This window comes from Gobius niger (genome assembly GCF_951799975.1).
Source record: "Gobius niger genome assembly, chromosome: 11".
Lineage (NCBI taxonomy): Eukaryota > Metazoa > Chordata > Actinopteri > Gobiiformes > Gobiidae > Gobius > Gobius niger.
Genome location: NC_136862.1, coordinates 1,385,939 through 1,403,924, shown reverse-complemented (window position 1 = coordinate 1,403,924; position 17,986 = coordinate 1,385,939). Strand labels below are relative to the sequence as shown.

Sequence of the window (17,986 nt, the reverse complement as noted above, 5' to 3'; positions counted from 1 at the left end):
ATAACAAGGTTTATCTGATATTTCCAACAACAGTTAGACATTTGTTTATCGTTACTATGGCAACGGCTGCAATGGAATAGATAGGAATTATTATATTTTTTTATTTTTTATTTTGCACACACATATCATAATAAACATGGAGGAAATTTGTGCAAAATACATCAAACTTGCCAGGGGGAAAAGAAAGTTACCAAAAAAATGAATAAAATCTCCATAATTGTGACCAGATTTCAATGGTTTCAGCAGCCTTTCTGTTCAGCGAGCCAGTCGCCCGTTAACACTGGGCTGGGATTCGAACCCCCCGACCTCCCGGGCTCCAGGGCTTGTCTGGGGCGTGTGCCCTGCTCTCCATGGCTGTAAAGTGAATAACACGCTCAGCCGCAGCAGCGTCACTGTATTTATTTAGTCTGTTTTAGCCAATAAGCAGATATACAGCCAACGATATGGTTAATTATAAAACGTTTGAATACATTCAGAGCTGTGCAGTGCATTTAAAAAGAAACAAATTTACCAGACAAATAAGTAAGGATTAAACACCTCGGAGCCGCGTTAGCCGGTTCTAACGCCCGACACAGTGTTGTTCCTCCTGCATTATAACGTCTAACGCGGCTCCTCGTTGTTTAATCCGCTTATACCAGGGTCCCACAAACCTAACATTTATAATAAATGTGTTTTTCATTGACTAAAGTCACTAAATGTGCCAGACTACGGGACTATTTTGTGTGGGTTATTAGCCGGTCACTGAAGGCTGGTCTCAGAGCGAGTCATTCTCCGCAGCTATTACGAGGATCTCAGTCAGGCTCAACGACACAACATCAGCACAGAATCACAACACAACAGGACTAACCCGGAAACACTTTTCCCTGGAAGGAAACACCGATATGCGGCACTCGTGGGCACCACTTATTTACCTTTTACAAGGTTTAACCTGAAGCTAAAGCTAGCTAGCTCAACCAGCTCAACTGTTTATGGAAACAGCTGCGGTGGAGTCGCTCACACCTGGGCCCCCCCAACTCAAACTTTTATGTTTGACTTTACTAATCCAGACAAAGATGCTTCAATGCAGGATCATTTTATGTACGCCTGAAAATGATGAATAGCCTTAACCGTTTCCAATAGAAATGTAAAGCTCATATGTTATTAACAGTAGCTAACCTAGCTGCTCACTCTCCTCTACAAACATTTAGCAAACGTTTTGTTTTGGACAAAAACGTTGAAATTAACACAAAATCCATCCACAGCGGAGTGATATCCCAGTGATTTAACTACCGGACTACGTGTGCGGTTATACCAAAATAATGCACCAGCCAATCAGAATCCAGTATCACCCAGACCATGGTGTAACATCAACTTGCCTGGTGGGAAAGTGCCTGTTTTATATCATTTATGTTACGCTATATATTCCATACACGGCCCTGTCCCCAACCTCCTGTCACTCATGTGTTTAAACTTTATTTTAACCTCTTACCTCCTGAACACAGCACTTTCTCTCCAGTTTGGTTTTACCCAAATGTAAAGGCTTATTGGAAAAAGTGTAAAAAAAAATCCAATAAAAAAAGTGACAAAAAATAAATAAAAATGTAACAAAAAATAAATAAAAATGTGACAAAAAATAAATAAAAATGTGACAAAAAATAATAAAAATGTGACAAAAAAATAAATAAAAATGTGACAAAAAAATAAATAAAAATGTGACAAAAAATAATAAAAATGAGACAAAAAATAAATAAAAATGTGACAAAAAATAAATAAAAATGTGACAAAAAATAAATAAAAATGTGACAAAAAATAAATAAAAATGAGACAAAAAAATAAATAAAAATGTGACAAAAAATAAATAAAAATGTGACAAAAAAATAAATAAAAACGTGACAAAAAATAATAAAAATGTGACAAAAAATAAATAAAAATGTGACAAAAAATAAATAAAAATGTGACAAAAAATAAATAAAAATGTGACAAAAAATAAATAAAAATGTGACAAAAAATAAATAAAAATGTGACAAAAAATAAATAAAAATGTGACAAAAAAATAAATAAAAATGTGACAAAAAAATAAATAAAAATGTGACAAAAAATAATAAAAATGTGACAAAAAATAAATAAAAATGTGACAAAAAATAAATAAAAATGTGACAAAAAATAAATAAAAATGTGTCAAATATTAGATGAAAAAGAATGTGAAAAAGTGACAACAACGAGGCAGCAATGTGAGGAAAAGGATCTGTTTTGTGTGTCTTGGCTTTGAGGCGTTACTCTGGCCAATATGCTGTAAGCGCCAGGTGAGAACTTGTTAGATTTGGGTAAAGCCGAACTGGAGAAACTGTGCCCGGTTAAGGCGGAGGGTCAGAGGTTAACAAAGTTTCCTTTCACTGAAGTAATAAATTAACTTTTGTGTTTAATCTTTAGCCGTTCGTGACTTTTCCTTGAGCTGAAAGTTGAAAGATAAAATGAAACGTGTGGATGAGGCTGTGCCAGTTCACTCCTCCTGAGCGCCTCCTCTGATTGGTCCACACGGCCTCTGTAGTAAAGCTGAAACACGGAAAGAGAAACACCGGGTTTTCCTGAACACGTTTCAAAATAAGAGTTTTTACCACGATTATAAACCTCCTACGCAAAACAAAATGTGTCAAAAGAACCATGAAAAAGTGACAAAAAAGCAACAAAAACAGGACAACAAAAACGCTGTGACAAGGCGACAAAAAAAATGACAATCAGTTCTGTGAATTCCAGTCAAGAAGCTTTTAGATTTGGGAAAAGCCGAACTGGAGAAAATGTGCTCGGTTAAAGTTTTCTAAGCAGTTTTTTCACTTTTTTGCTGCTGTTTTGTGACATTTTCTGCTACTCTTTTGTCATTTTTTTGCTGGATTTTTGCCACTTTTTTGCTGGATTTTTGTCACTTTTTTGCTGGATTTTTGTCACTTTTTTGCTGGATTTTTGTCTTTTTTTTGCTGGATTTTCGTCACTTTTTTGCTGGATTTTTGCCACTTTTTTGCTGGATTTTTGTCACTTTTTTGCTGGATTTTTGTCACTTTTTTGCTGGATTTTTGTCTTTTTTTTGCTGGATTTTCGTCACTTTTTTGCTGGATTTTTGTCTTTTTTTGCTGGATTTTTGTCACTTTTTTGCTGGATTTTCGTCACTTTTTTGCTGGATTTTTGTCACTTTTTTGCTGGATTTTTGTCACTTTTTTGCTGGATTTTTGTCACTTTTTTGCTGGATTTTTGTCACTTTTTTGCTGGATTTTTGTCACTTTTTTGCTGGATTTTCGTCACTTTTTTGCTGGATTTTTGTCACTTTTTTGCTGGATTTTTGTCACTTTTTTGCTGGATTTTTGTCACTTTTTTGCTGGATTTTTGTCACTTTTTTGCTGGATTTTTGTCACTTTTTTGCTGGATTTTTGTCACTTTTTTGCTGGATTTTTGTCACTTTTTTGCTGGATTTTTGTCACTTTTTTGCTGGATTTTTGTCACTTTTTTGCTGGATTTTTGTCTTTTTTTGCTGGATTTTTGTCTTTTTTTGCTGGATTTTTGTCTTTTTTTGCTGGATTTTTGTCTTTTTTTGCTGGATTTTTGTCACTTTATTGCTGGATTTTTGTCACTTTTTTGCTGGATTTTTGTCACTTTTTTGCTGGATTTTTGTCACTTTTTGGCTGGATTTTAGTCACTTTTTTGCTGGATTTTTGTCACTTTTTTGCTGGATTTTTGTCTTTTTTTGTTGGATTTTTGTCTTTTTTTGCTGGATTTTTGTCACTTTTTTGCTGGATTTTTGTCACTTTTTTGGCTGGATTTTTGTCACTTTTTTGCTGGATTTTTGTCACTTTTTTGCTGGATTTTTGTCACTTTTTTGTTGGATTTTTGTCTTTTTTTTTGCTGGATTTTTGTCTTTTTTTGCTGGATTTTTGTCACTTTTTTGCTGGATTTTTGTCACTTTTTTGCTGGATTTTTGTCACTTTTTGGCTGGATTTTTGTCACTTTTTTGCTGGATTGCTGGATTTTTGTCTTTTTTTGCTGGATTTTTGTCTTTTTTGCTGGATTTTTGTCTTTTTTTGCTGGATTTTTGTCACTTTATTGCTGGATTTTTGTCACTTTATTGCTGGATTTTTGTCACTTTTTTGCTGGATTTTTGTCACTTTTTGGCTGGATTTTTGTCACTTTTTGGCTGGATTTTTGTCACTTTATTGCTGGATTTTTGTCAGTTTTTTGCTGGATTTTTGTCACTTTTTGGCTGGATTTTAGTCACTTTATTGCTGAATTTTTGTCACTTTATTGCTGGATTTTTGTCAGTTTTTTGCTGGATTTTTGTCACTTTTTTGCTGGATTTTTGTCACTTTTTGGCTGGATTTTAGTCACTTTTTTGCTGGATTTTTGTCACTTTTTTGCTGGATTTTTGTCTTTTTTTGTTGGATTTTTGTCTTTTTTTGCTGGATTTTTGTCACTTTTTTCTTGGATTTTTGCCACTTTTTTGCTGGATTTTTGTCACTTTTTTCTTGGATTTTTGTCACTTTTTGCTGTATTTTTGACATTTTTTTGCTGTATTTTTGTCATTTTTTGCTGTATTTTTGTCATTTTTTGCTGTATTTTTGTCATTTTTTGCTGGATTTTTGTCATTTTTTTGCTGGATTTTTGTCTTTTTTTTGCTGGATTTTTGTCATTTTTTTGCTGGATTTTTGTCATTTTTTGCTGGATTTTTGTCATTTTTTTGCTGGATTTTTGTCACTTTTTTGCTGGATTTTTGTCACTTTTTTCTTGGATTTTTGCCACTTTTTTGCTGGATTTTTGTCTTTTTTTGCTGGATTTTTGTCTTTTTTTTGCTGGATTTTTGTCTTTTTTTGCTGTATTTTTGTCTTTTTTTGCTGGATTTTTGTCACTTTTTTCTTGGATTTTTGTCATTTTTTGCTGGATTTTTGTCTTTTTTTTGCTGGATTTTTGTTATTTTTTTGTTGGATTTTTGTCATTTTTTGCTGTATTTTTGTCTTTTTTTTGCTGGATTTTTGCCACTTTTTTGCTGTATTTTTGTCTTTTTTTGCTGCTCTTTTGTCACTTATTGTTGAGTTTTTGTCATTTTGGTCACTTTTTTGGTCACTTTTTTTGGTCACTTTTTAACGCTTTTCTTGTTTGTCACGTTAACATCCTTGTTTTCTTCTCATTTTTTGTGGCTGTTTTGGTGCTTTTTCCAAGAAGCTTTTTGATTGGGGTAAAGCCAAACTGGAGAAAATGTGATCCGTTCAGGTGGGAGTTAACAGGTTATAGCCTAATCCTGACTAGTTTATCACAGTGCACATGTATCACTTCTATATAACAAAATGAAAAGCATGATCAGCGCTTGTGCTTTTATTGTGAAGGGCGCGGTGGAAGCTCTTCCGCTGTGTCCGCCCCTTTGACTCTTCACTTCCGGTTGCCCTTCGGTGGAGCATGTCGTCCTGACAGGGCTTCGCTTCAGTAAAGTCTGTCTTCAGCTGCAGGGACATGAGCGCGTGTCTCCGGGACATGAGCGCGTGTCTGCGGCTGCACGCGGGGGCTCGAGCCGCCGCCGCTCTGGGACATGGACCCCGGACCGTCCTGGGACCAGCCCTGGGACCGGCCCTGGGACCGGCCCTGGGACCAGGGCTCAGGAGGCTCCGCAGCTTCGGGACCAGCGCGGCGCTGCAGAAGGATTATATGAAAGGTACGAGTCTGATCCGGTCCATGTTAGGACGAGGTCAGTTTGGATTTGGACAAGACGGGACAGGGGGCAGAGGAGGGACAGGACGGGGACAGAGGAGGGACAGGACGGGGACAGGACGGGGACAGAGGAGGGACAGTCCTATCTGTCAATGGGACCGGCCTGGACTGATCCTCCTGTAGTAGTTTAAGCAGATCTTCTCCAGACTGACCTGTAGTAGTTCAACCCCTTAACTCCCACCTGAACCGAGCACATTTTCTAAAAAGAAAATGACAAAAAGTGACAAAAAAATTATGAAAAAAAATGACAAAAAATGACAAAAAATGACAAAAAAATAACGAAAAAATAACGAAAAAATGAGGAAAAAATGACAAAAAATAACGAAAAAATGACGAAAAAAATGACGAAAAAAATGACAAAAAATGACAAAAAAAGGACGAAAAAATGATGAAAAATTACGAAAAAAGGACTAAAAAATTACGAAAAAATTACGAAAAAATGACAAAAAAATGACGAAAAAAATGACGAAAAATGACGAAAAATTACAAAAAAATAACTAAAAAATAACGAAAAAATGACGAAAAAATGACTAAAAAAGTTTCAAAAATGAGTTGAATAACCAACAAAAAAATGATGGAAAAAAAATCTGACTTGAGGAAAATGATCCTCTTGGTTCAGGCGGGAGTTAAGAGGTTAAGTAGATCTTCTCCAGACTGACCTGTAGTTTAAGTAGATCCTCCAGCCTGACCTGTAGTTTAAGCAGATCCTCCAGCCTGACCTGTAGTTTAAGTAGATCCTCCAGCCTGACCTGTAGTAGTTTAAGCTGACCTCCTCCAGCCTGACGTGTGGACCTCGCTCTCGTTGCCCTCGTTCCTCCTCAGACCTGGAGGACCAGCTGAGCTCCATGAAGCAGAAGGCCATGGACGCGTTGCCGGGCAGCTCCTGGATGCCGATGCAGATAAACTCCGCCCTCCCGCCGGAGCGAGCCGACGTGGTCATCGTGGGCGGGGGCGTGGTGGGCTGGTCCGTCGCCTACTGGCTGAAGATGAAGCAGCGCTCGAGGGAGGAGGTGAAGGTGGTGGTGGTGGAGAAGGACCCCACGGTGAGCTCCACACGCTCTGGTCAGGCCGCTGGGCTCCTCCGTCACCTGCTTCACCTTCTCCGTGTGTCCTCAGTACTCTCAGGCCTCCACGGTGCTGTCGGCTGGAGGGATCCGGCAGCAGTTCTCCCTGGCGGAGAACATCCTCCTGTCCCTGCACTCGGCTCAGTTCCTGAAGAACATCAACGTGAGTCTCTCTCCTCTCATGTCAGTGTGAACCTTCTGCTTTACAAACACACACGTTAACCTCTGACCCCCCGCCTTCACCCAGAGCATTTCCTCCAGCTCGGCTTTGCCCAAATCTAAAAGCTTCTTGACTGGAGAGCAACACTGTAACGCCTCATTTGAAAGATCAAATCTGGAAAAGTGACGCTAACTTTCTGTCACGTTGTCGCTGCATTTTTGTCACGTTTTTGTTGCTTTTTCATTACTTTTTTGTCACGTTTTCGTCACATTTTGTTGCTTTTCCTGCACATTTTTGTTTTTGATGCTTTTCTTTTAACCCCTTAACTCCCGCCTGAACCGAGCACATTTTCTCCAGTTTGGCTTTACCCCAATCCAAAAGTTTCTGGAGAAAAGGTGAGAAAATAGCAACAAAACTGAGACGAAAACAATGATGGAAATGTGACGAAAAAAGTGAGAAATGTGGATGAAAAAGTGGCAAAAATGTGACAAAAAATGACAAAAAAATGATTTAAAAAAATTAGAAAAAAAGATTTAAAAAAATTGAAAAAATTAGAAAAAAATGACAAAAAAATGACAAAAATCTGATTAAAAAATGGACGAAAAAATGATTTAAAAAATGAGAAAAAATGACAAAAAAATGACAAAAAAATATAAAAAATAAAAAGATTTTAAAAATGACAATAATAAGTGATAAAAATTTGACCAAAAAAATGGACACATTTTTTTTTACCAGAAAATGTGACAAAAAATGTATTAAAAAATTACGAAAAAATGGCAAAAATGTGGAAAAAAAAGTTACAAAAATGAGTTGAATATCCAACAAACAAATGATGGAGAAAAAAATGTGATGACGTGAAGAAAAAGCTTTTCTCGGTTCAGGCGGGAGTTAAGAGGTTAAGCTCGGTAAGGGTCAGGTAAAGTGAGAGGCCAGACCGGTGGCCCTTCTGTGCGGACATGTGGCCAGTCCCCCCCCTGGCCCGCCCCGCCCCTTTCTGCTCCTCTGAGGGTCTGAGTCTGTGTTCCTGCAGGAGCACCTGGGCGTCCTGAACGAGGAGCCCGTGGACCTGCAGTTCAACCACTCGGGGTATCTGTTCCTGGCCAGCGACGAGGCGGCTCACGTCATGGAGGAGAACTACGCCCTTCAGAGGTGACCCCCCCACAGAAGACCCTCTGACCCCCCCACATCCTCACAGGAGACACTCTGACCCCCCCACATCACTCTGACCCCCCCACATCACTCTGACCCCCCCCCTCGGTGTGTTTTCAGACGGGCCGGGGCTAAAGTGACCCTCCTGTCCCCGGCGCAGCTCAGACAGAGGTTCCCCTGGATCCGCACGGACGACGTGGCTCTGGCGTCGTACGGTGAGTCCGCGGAGACTTTACACACGTTTACATTTGTGTTTGTGTCTGTAAACATCTGTAAACATCTGTAAACGTCTGTTAGGGCTGTGCAATTAATCGAAATTCGATTACGATTTCGATTACAACAGTAAACGATTACAAAATTAGCATAATCGCAAAAAAAAAAAATATTTTCTATTTTTTTCTATTTTTTTATTTTTCAATTTTTTTTAATTTTTTTGTCACTTTTTTGCAGGATTTTTGTCACTTTTTTGCTGGATTTTTGTCACTTTTTTGCTGGATTTTTGTCACTTTTTTGCTGGATTTTTGTCACTTTTTTGCTGGACTTTTGTCACTTTTTAGCAGGATTTTTGTCACTTTTTTGCAGGATTTTTGTCACTTTTTTGCTGGATTTTTGTCACTTTTTTGCTGGATTTTTGTCACTTTTTTGCTGGATTTTTGTCACTTTTTTTGATGGATTTTTGTCTTTTTTTTGATGGATTTTTGTCTTTTTTTGATGGATTTTTGTCACTTTTTTGCTGGATTTTTGTCACTTTTTTGCTGGATTTTTGTCACTTTTTTGCTGGATTTTTGTCACTTTTTTGCTGGATTTTTGTCTTTTTTTTCCTGGATTTTTGTCTTTTTTTTAATGGATTTTTGTCACTTTTTTGCTGGATTTTTGTCTTTTTTTTCCTGGATTTTTGTCTTTTTTTTTAATGGATTTTTGTCTTTTTTTTCCTGGATTTTTGTCTTTTTTTTAATGGATTTTTGTCTTTTTTTTAATGGATTTTTGTCTTTTTTTGATGGATTTTTGTCACTTTTTTGATGGATTTTTATAAAGGCAACAAATAATCGTTTGAATAATCGTGATTTCAATTATGACAAAAATAATCGTGATTATTATTTTTTCAATAATCGAGCAGCCCTAACCTCTGTAAACGTCTGTAAACGTCTGTAAACGTCTGTAAACATCTGTAAACATCTGTAAACGTCTGTAAACGTCTGTAAACGTCTGTAAACATCTGTAAACGTCTGTAAACATCTGGGCTTCAGGTCTGGAGAACGAGGGCTGGTTCGACCCCTGGACGCTGCTCAACGCCTTCAAGAGGAAGGCCATCTCTCTGGGCGTGGTCTCCTGCAGCGGAGAGGTCACAGGTCAGTCCAGGACACTCACTGAACGCTCTCTGATCGGTGCAGATACAGCTTTGAGATCTTTACCTCCAGAACTTCAACAAGAACCAAAGGGAGCGAGACAAAAACATGAGGAAAGCTTTTATTGAAAACTACAATTAACCCCTGAACTCCCACCTGCACCGAGCACGTTTTCTCCAGTTTGGCTTTACCCCAATCCAAAAGCTTCTGGAAAAAAGGTGAGAAAATAGCAACAAAACTGAGACAAAAACAATGATGGAAAAATGTGACAAAAAATTGACAAAAATGTGACAAAAAAATGACTAAAATTGACAAAAATTGACAAAAATGTGACAAAAAAATGACAAAAAATGACTAAAAATGACTAAAAAATTGACACAAATTTGACAAAAAAGTGACGAAAAATTGATGAAACATTGACAAAAAAATGGACAAAAATGTGATTAAAAAAAAGACAAAAAATGACAAAAAATGGACAGAAAAATGACAAAAAAGTGACGAAAAAATTACAAAAAAATGTCAAAAATGGAAAAAAAATTACAAAAAATGACAAAAAATGACAAAAAAACGACAAAAAAATGACAAAAAAATGACAAAAAAGTTACAAAACTGAGTTGAATACCCAACAAAAAAATGATGGAAAAAAATGTGATGACGTGAGGAAAGAGATCCTCTCGGTTCAGGCGGGAGTTAAGAGGTTAAACTGAAATACTGTGTTTAGGAGTTTAGGAGCTCACCTGAACAGCAGCTCGGTTTGTAATGAGTTCATTTACATTTCCTTGAGTAAAGTCGCCGACACTTTTAAGTTATATCAGAATCAAACAGATGCCATTTTATTTATTTATTTATTTATTATCATTCAGTATAATTTAATGTTTGTTGTTCTGTCATCACAGACAGATTCATTCATGTATTTGTATTTACTTATTACTGCAGATAAATGTCTCTTTTCTCCTTTACTTCAGCTCCGTGTGGATTTTCTCCTGTGTTTATTGTAACTTATCCAGAAGCTTCGGCATTTTGATCAATATAAACATGCTGTGTCTCTTTATTCTGGATTTTCTGACGACTTTAGTCACTGGGTTAGTTTTTCAGATGAATTAGCATTAGCGGCTAGTTAGCAACATTAGCATCATTAGCCGGTATGTTGTAAACCCTGCAGACGTTTAGCTCTGGTTTAGGGAGTGTCGTCTGTAATAAAGTCAGCTCTATGTGGAATATTGGATTTACACTAAACTATTTTCCAGTTTGTTGTTGTTTTCTCTCCTCAGTACTTTCAGTTCCAGAGATATCGATAGCCGATATTTGGCCGATATATCGGTGTTGGTTTGGTCTGAATCCTCCTGTCCAGACTCTGACTCCCGTCTGCTCCACAGGCTTTCAGTACAACACCAACCACATGTGGACGCCGGACGGGGAGAAGGTCAAACTGCACAGAGTCACGACGGTCAAAGTGAGTCACGGGTTTTACTCCGGGCGATGAGACGATAAAAATCTAATTGTATCTGATCTCCATGACGACGATCGGCTTTTTCTGGTAACGACGCCACAGTTTCAGTGGTTTTTATGTTTAACACAGCTCTGAGCTCTTTTCTCCACCCACGGCTTCTACTGTCAAAAATGTGACAAAAAAAAGACAAAAATGTAACAAAAAAAAAGACAAAAATGTGACGAAAATGTAACAAAAATGTAACAAAAATGTGACAAAAAAATGACAAAAATGTAACAAAAAAAAGACAAAAATGTAACAAAAATGTAACAAAAATGTGACAAAAATGTGACAAAAAAAGACAAAAAAAAGACAAAAATGTAACAAAAAATGACAAAAATGTGACAAAAATGTAACAAAAAAAGACAAAAAAAAAGACAAAAAAAAGACAAAAATGTAACAAAAATGTGACAAAAATGTGACAAAAAAAGACAAAAAAAGACAAAAATGTGACAAAAAAAAGACAAAAATGTGACAAAAATGTAACAAAAAAAAGACAAAAATGTGACAAAAATGTAACAAAAAAAGACAAAAATGTGACAAAAATGTGACAAAAAAAAGACAAAAATGTGACAAAAATGTAACAAAAAAAGACAAAAAAAGACAAAAATGTGACAAAAATGTGACAAAAAAGACAAAAATATGACAAAAATGTGACAAAAATGTAACAAAAAAAGACAAAAAAAAGACAAAAAAGTGACAAAAATGTGACAAAAAAGACAAAAATGTGACAAAAAAAGACAAAAAAAGACAAAAATGTAACAAAAAAAGACAAAAAAAGACAAAAATGTGACAAAAATGTGACAAAAAAGACAAAAATGTGACAAAAATGTAACAAAAAAAGACAAAAAAAAGACAAAAATGTGACAAAAATGTAACAAAAAAAGACAAAAAAAAGACAAAAATGTGACAAAAATGTAACAAAAAAAGACAAAAAAAGACAAAAATGTGACAAAAAAGACAAAAATGTGACAAAAATGTAACAAAAAAAGACAAAAAAAGACAAAAATGTGACAAAAAAGACAAAAAAAGACAAAAATGTAACAAAAAAAAGACAAAAATGTGACAAAAATGTAACAAAAAAAGACAAAAAAAAGACAAAAATGTGACAAAAATGTAACAAAAAAAGACAAAAATGTGACAAAAATGTAACAAAAAAAGACAAAAATGTGACAAAAAAGACAAAAATGTGACAAAAATGTAACAAAAAAAGACAAAAAAAGACAAAAATGTGACAAAAAAGACAAAAATGTGACAAAAATGTAACAAAAAAAAGACAAAAATGTGACAAATGTAACAAAAAATGACAAAAATGTGACAAAAATGTGACCAAAAAATGACAAAAAAGTTACTAAAATGAGATACCCAACAAAAAATTGATGGAAAAAAAATGTGATGACGTGAGAAAAAAGATCCTCTCGGTTCAGGCGGGAGTTAAGAGGTTAAACCATTATCGCCGACTAACTATGTGGACTAAACCAGGACTAACTATGGACTAAACCAGGACTAACTATGGATTAAACCAGGACTAACTATGGACTAAACCAGGACTAACTATGGACTGAACCAGGACTAACTATGGATTAAACCAGGACTAACTATGGACTAAACCAGGACTAACTATGGACTAAACCAGGACTAACTATGGATTAAACCAGGACTAACCAGTAAACCAGCCTAAAGCAAACACTGGGGTTAAAAAGGGCTCAACAAGGACCAGACTAAAATGACTAAACCCAAGGACTCGATCAGAAATAAACCGAGAGAAAACTGGGTCTAAACCTGGACAATATCACAGACTAAACCAGGACTAAACCAGGACTAAACCAGGACTAAACCAGGATGAAACCAGGATGAAACCGTCCTGGTTTAGTCCTGGTTTAGTCCTGGTTTAGTCCCGGTTTAGTCCTGGTTTAGATGTCAGTATGTGAGCTCTGAAACCAAAGAAAGACAATATACACCTGTCCTGACTTGTTTTCCTCTGAGAGAGTTTTTGGAGCCGCACTGACTGTTCCCCCTGTGGCCTGGTGGTGGCGCTGTGGCAGGTGCAGATGCCCAACAGTCTGGAGTATCAGCCGGTGGAGTGTGCCGTGGTGGTGAACGCGGCGGGGGCGTCCTCGGGGAAGCTGGCGGCCATGGTGGCGCCCGAGGACACGGCGGGCACCGTCCCCGTGGAGCCCAGGAAGAGGTGGGTCACTGTTCTGTCCCCTCCAGCTTTACCCAAATCTAACAGCCTCACGACTCGACTGGTGACGGGGCAACGGCTCATTTGAAAGCTGAGACCGACAAAACCCCCCACGTAGATCAATATTTATCTGTTTATGGGGGAAATATTCTTTACAGCGTCTGCACTTTTACTCCCGCCCACTAGATGGCAGCACCGCCCACGTTAGTAACAATAGAATCTGCTGAGAGTTTTCATGGATGGGTTTTTACAGTGTGGGAAACACAGCAGACGTTTTACTGGCTTAAAGGGGGCCTATTATGCAAAATCGACTTTTTCAAGCTTTACATCATGTTATTAAGTCATTCCCTCATTAAAACCATGCCTGAAGTGTTGCCTTGGCACATTCACGTATTTTCGAGTAATCTGTAGAAACTCTGATGGCAGCCATTTTAGGGATAAAACGCCTGATTCCTTCAGGAAACGCCCTCGACCTCCAGGATACGCCTCCGACCTTTCGTCACCAGCCGAGTAACCAACCACTGCTCCTCAGCAGAACCCCCTCCCCGCAGTGTCCAGCCCTAAGATGTAAACAGAGTCATCATGGATGATTAGCTTCATGTGTTGTGAACCGGAGCCACAGCAGACTTTTACAAAGACACACATCAGTGTTTCTGTTACCGAAACACCCAGGATTAAAACCGGTGACAAGAACACTTATTTCAGTGTCTGGTTCTGCGCTGGGCCTTGATGATGCACAGAGCCTCCGGAGAAAGCTAATGCTAAGCTAAACCTCGAGTCATCACGTGAAAACGAGAAATATGCACAAATAAAGTCAATAAAACCACCACACACATAAAGAACCGTTTAACAATGATCACACACGGAGCCAGGCTTGTTGATTTGGAAGTTTATTGCTCACATTTCATCTACAATGGGTCATAGCCGAGTGGTTTTCTCCCGGAGCTAACAAGCTAGCCGCGACAAGCTAACGGGAAAATTCACTGAATACAAGCATATTATGCATTGAAAACGTCACTAAAACAGGCAACTGCTTGAAGCAGCCTTTATGATGATCCCACACTGAGCCGGGCTTGTTGATTGTGTAGTTTATTGCTCACATTTCATCTACAGTGAGTCGTAGCCGAGTGGTTTCTCTCGGAGCTAAGGCACTATTAGCCGCGACAAGCTAACAACCTTCACCTTCACAACATTCATTGAAAACAGGCAGCATATTATGCACAAATAACGTCAATAAAGCCGGCAACTACTCGAAGCAGCCTTTACGATGATGACACAATGAGCCTGGCTTTACACATGTGTGGTTTATTACAGACTTTTCATCAACAATGAGCTGTAGTCGATTATAACAAGCTAACGGGGTAACCTCGAAAAACCACTGTCCACCTGCACAGATAATGTCCGTCTTTGAATCGTATGGGCTCCTGCAGATCCTGTTGTCGTCCATGGGGGTATAGTTAGAGATCCATAGGGCATGGCAGATGCAAAGAGAGAGCCTCCAAATAGCAGTTATTTTTCAGGCAAGAGCCCCGTCCAAGCGTCCGGTGTGGAAGGTTTGTTTCCAAATAATATCCTGTGTGGCCATTGTTCACAAAGTGATAAACAGTAGGTCCTTTCCAACAATAAAAAATAAAATGCACCGATCGTAGTTTCAATACTTGAGACAACGAGCGGAGTGTTGTGATGCCACAGACAGCGTGTGGAGGGGGCGTGTCGGAAAGGGTCAGAGGTTCTTAAAGAGACAGAGGCCTATTTCAAGTCATTTGCTAACGCCATTTTGAAAGAGCAATTTTATACAAGGCAGTTATTCTAATTTACTGCATTGACAGACCAACAGAAGGTTTCGTCATCATTGTAGTGTCCTATAGACTGGTGCTATGTGGCTGAAAAAAGCATAATACCCCCTCTTTAAAGAGAGTGTTGCAGGTCTTAGCTTTCAAATGAGCCGTTACCCGACCCGGCGGTGACGGATGTTCCTCTGGTGCAGATACGTTTACGTGGTTCACTGTCCGGACGGGCCGGGCCTGGACACGCCCTTCCTCATCGACTACTCCGGAGTTTACTTCAGGCGAGAGGGGCTCGGCGGGAACTACATCGCAGGGACGTCGCCCCTGGAGGTCAGACATCAACTCACGCATTTTACAAACTGTCTCCACACGCTTTACGAGACAAACACAAAGGCTGTGTCCGAATGTCCACACTAGTCCCTAACCCCTCATTCACTACACAGGCCGCACTATATAGTCACTATATAGTGACTATATAGTGACTATATGTGACTATATAGTGACTATATAGTCACTGATTCTGTTGGCTGATTGTGATAAAAACCAAACTCAGAGACAGTGGAATATTTATGATAAATATCAGTCAGATACTTTATATTTCACATGGATTTTACATGAATGGCTTGGATTATTCGAGAGGAAGCTGTCGGTCATTTAACAGCTCCAGCTAAAGGTTAGCAGCTAACGTTAGCATCTTTTCACCGTTTATATTTAGGTCGTTTATTCCTGAGAAACACAAACACTCGACTGAAACATCTGATTTACTTCAGTCGTGTTTAGTTCACAGACCTGTCTCTGTCAGGCTCTTCTCCCACTCTCGCAATGCATTGTGGGAAATATTGACCCGAGATGCATTGTGGGAAATTTCCACTTCCCTACTTTTATCTCTCTGGACATTCGGACACCCCTACAAAATGGCGTGAGCACTATATAGTCACTATATAGTGAATAGTGTGGACATTCGGACACAGCCAAACTCTTTGGACCTTTTTACTTCAGGGGTTTTTCAAAAATATGCTCCATAACAAGGTGTTTCTGTTTCCGTGAGTATTTCCGCGAGTATTTCCGCGAGTATTCGCGCGAGTATTCGCGCGAGTATTCCCGTGAGTATTCCCGCGAGTATTCCCGCGAGTATTCCCGCGAGTATTCCCGCGAGTATTCCCGCGAGTATTCCCGCGAGTATTCCCGCGAGTATTCCCGCGAGTATTCCCGCGAGTATTCCCGCGAGTATTCCCGCGAGTATTCCCGCGAGTATTCCCGCGAGTATTCCCGCGAGTATTCGCGCGAGTATTCCCGCGAGTATTCCCGCGAGTATTCCCGCGAGTATTCCCGTGTTCCCGGGCTGGAGGTTAAAGGCTCTGCTTGTTCCTCTCAGGGGGAGGAGCCTGACACCGCTGACCTGGAGGTGGATCATCAGTTCTTCCAGGACCGAGTCTGGCCCAGTTTGGCTCATCGTGTCCCGGCCTTCGAGCGGCTGAAGGTGAGACCAGACGCTAGCATGTTTAAAACGTTTTTTAAAAGTTTCTTAAAGAGGGGGTGTTCTGCTTTTGTCAGCCCCATAGCACCAGTCTATATCTCACTACAATGATGACAAACCTTCTGTCGGTCTGTAAATGCAGTAAATTAGAATAACTGCCTTGTATAAAATGTCTCTCTCAAAATGGCTGTAGTGAATGTCTTGAAATAGGCCTCTGTCTCTTTAAGAACCTCTGAGCCTTTAGACACGCCCCCTCCACACGCTGTCTGTGGCATCAGTGGGGAGGGGGTTCTGCTGAGGAGCAGTGGTTGGTTACTCGGCTCGGAGGCGTCTCCAGGAGGTGGGGGCGTTCCTAGGAGGACTCAGGCAAACCTATCCCTAAAATGGCCGCCATCAGAGTTTTTACAGATTACTCAGAAATACGTGAATGTGCCAAGGCAACACTTCAGCCATGTTTTTAATGAGGGAGTGACAGAATAACAGCCATTTTGCAGAATACCCCCCCTTTAAGAAGTTTTTTAAATTTGTAAAGCGTTTCTAAAACTGTCTGTAGTTTTCATAAATCTGGTCCTAACTCCGCCCTGGTCCTGTCAGGTGACCGGCGCGTGGGCGGGGTTCTACGACTACAACACCTTGGACCAGAACGGCATCGTGGGCGTTCACCCGCTGGTCACCAACATGTACGTGGCGTCGGGCTTCAGCGGGCACGGCCTGCAGCAGGCGCCCGCCGTGGGCCGCGCCGTCGCCGAGCTGATGCTGCAGGGCGGGTACCAGACCATCGACCTCAGCGAGCTGGGCTTCAGGCGCATCGTCCGGCAGGAGCCCGTGCTGGAGCGCAACATCGTCTGATGAGCGCGAAGAGCGGCGGCGTCTGAGCGCGAAGAGCGACGTCGTCTGAGAGAAGAGCGGCGGCGTCTGAGCGCGAAGAGCGGCGGCGTCTGAGAGAAGAGCGACGTCGTCTGAGAGAAGAGCGACGGCGTCTGAGAGAAGAGCGACGGCGTCTGAGAGAAGAGCGACAGCGTCTGAGAGAAGAGCGACATCGTCTGAGAGAAGAGCGACATCGTCTGAGAGAAGAGCGACGTCGTCTGAGAGAAGAGCGACAGCGTCTGAGAGAAGAGCGACGGCGTCTGAGAGAAGAGCGACGGCGTCTGAGAGAAGAGCGACAGCGTCTGAGAGAAGAGCGACATCGTCTGAGAGAAGAGCGACATCGTCTGAGAGAAGAGCGACGTCGTCTGAGAGAAGAGCGACAGCGTCTGAGAGAAGAGCGACGGCGTCTGAGAGAAGAGCGACGGCGTCTGAGAGAAGAGCGACATCGTCTGAGAGAAGAGCGACAGCGTCTGAGAGAAGAGCGACGGCGTCTGAGAGAAGAGCGACGTCGTCTGAGAGAAGAGCGACATCGTCTGAGAGAAGAGCGACAGCGTCTGAGAGAAGAGCGACATCGTCTGAGAGAAGAGCGACAGCGTCTGAGAGAAGAGCGACGTCGTCTGAGAGAAGAGCGACATCGTCTGAGAGAAGAGCGACAGCGTCTGAGAGAAGAGCGACGGCGTCTGAGAGAAGAGCGACATCGTCTGAGAGAAGAGCGACAGCGTCTGAGAGAAGAGCGACGTC

At 40.2% G+C, this 17,986-nt stretch overlaps 1 protein-coding gene across 1 annotated transcript; it reads left to right on the top strand.

Annotated features, from left to right (window-relative positions):
• The first annotated feature begins 5,576 nt into the window (after positions 1-5,576).
• On the top strand, positions 5,577-17,271 carry foxred1 (FAD-dependent oxidoreductase domain containing 1). The gene is made up of 11 exons (XM_079565658.1): positions 5,577-5,665; positions 6,544-6,764; positions 6,838-6,948; positions 7,976-8,094; positions 8,215-8,309; positions 9,342-9,443; positions 10,817-10,893; positions 12,975-13,117; positions 15,102-15,231; positions 16,277-16,381; positions 16,973-17,271. Exons 1-11 carry the CDS (start codon positions 5,659-5,661, stop codon positions 17,225-17,227), a joined length of 1,365 nt encoding a protein of 454 aa, XP_079421784.1. The 5' UTR covers positions 5,577-5,658; the 3' UTR covers positions 17,228-17,271.
• Positions 17,272-17,986: the final 715 nt, after the last annotated feature.

Coding starts and splice junctions, on each gene's coding strand:
- foxred1 (XM_079565658.1), top strand. Junction 6,765..6,837: donor TGGTGGAGAAGGACCCCACG/GTGAGCTCCACA, acceptor GTGTGTCCTCAG/TACTCTCAGGCCTCCACGGT. Junction 8,095..8,214: donor GAGAACTACGCCCTTCAGAG/GTGACCCCCCCA, acceptor GTGTGTTTTCAG/ACGGGCCGGGGCTAAAGTGA.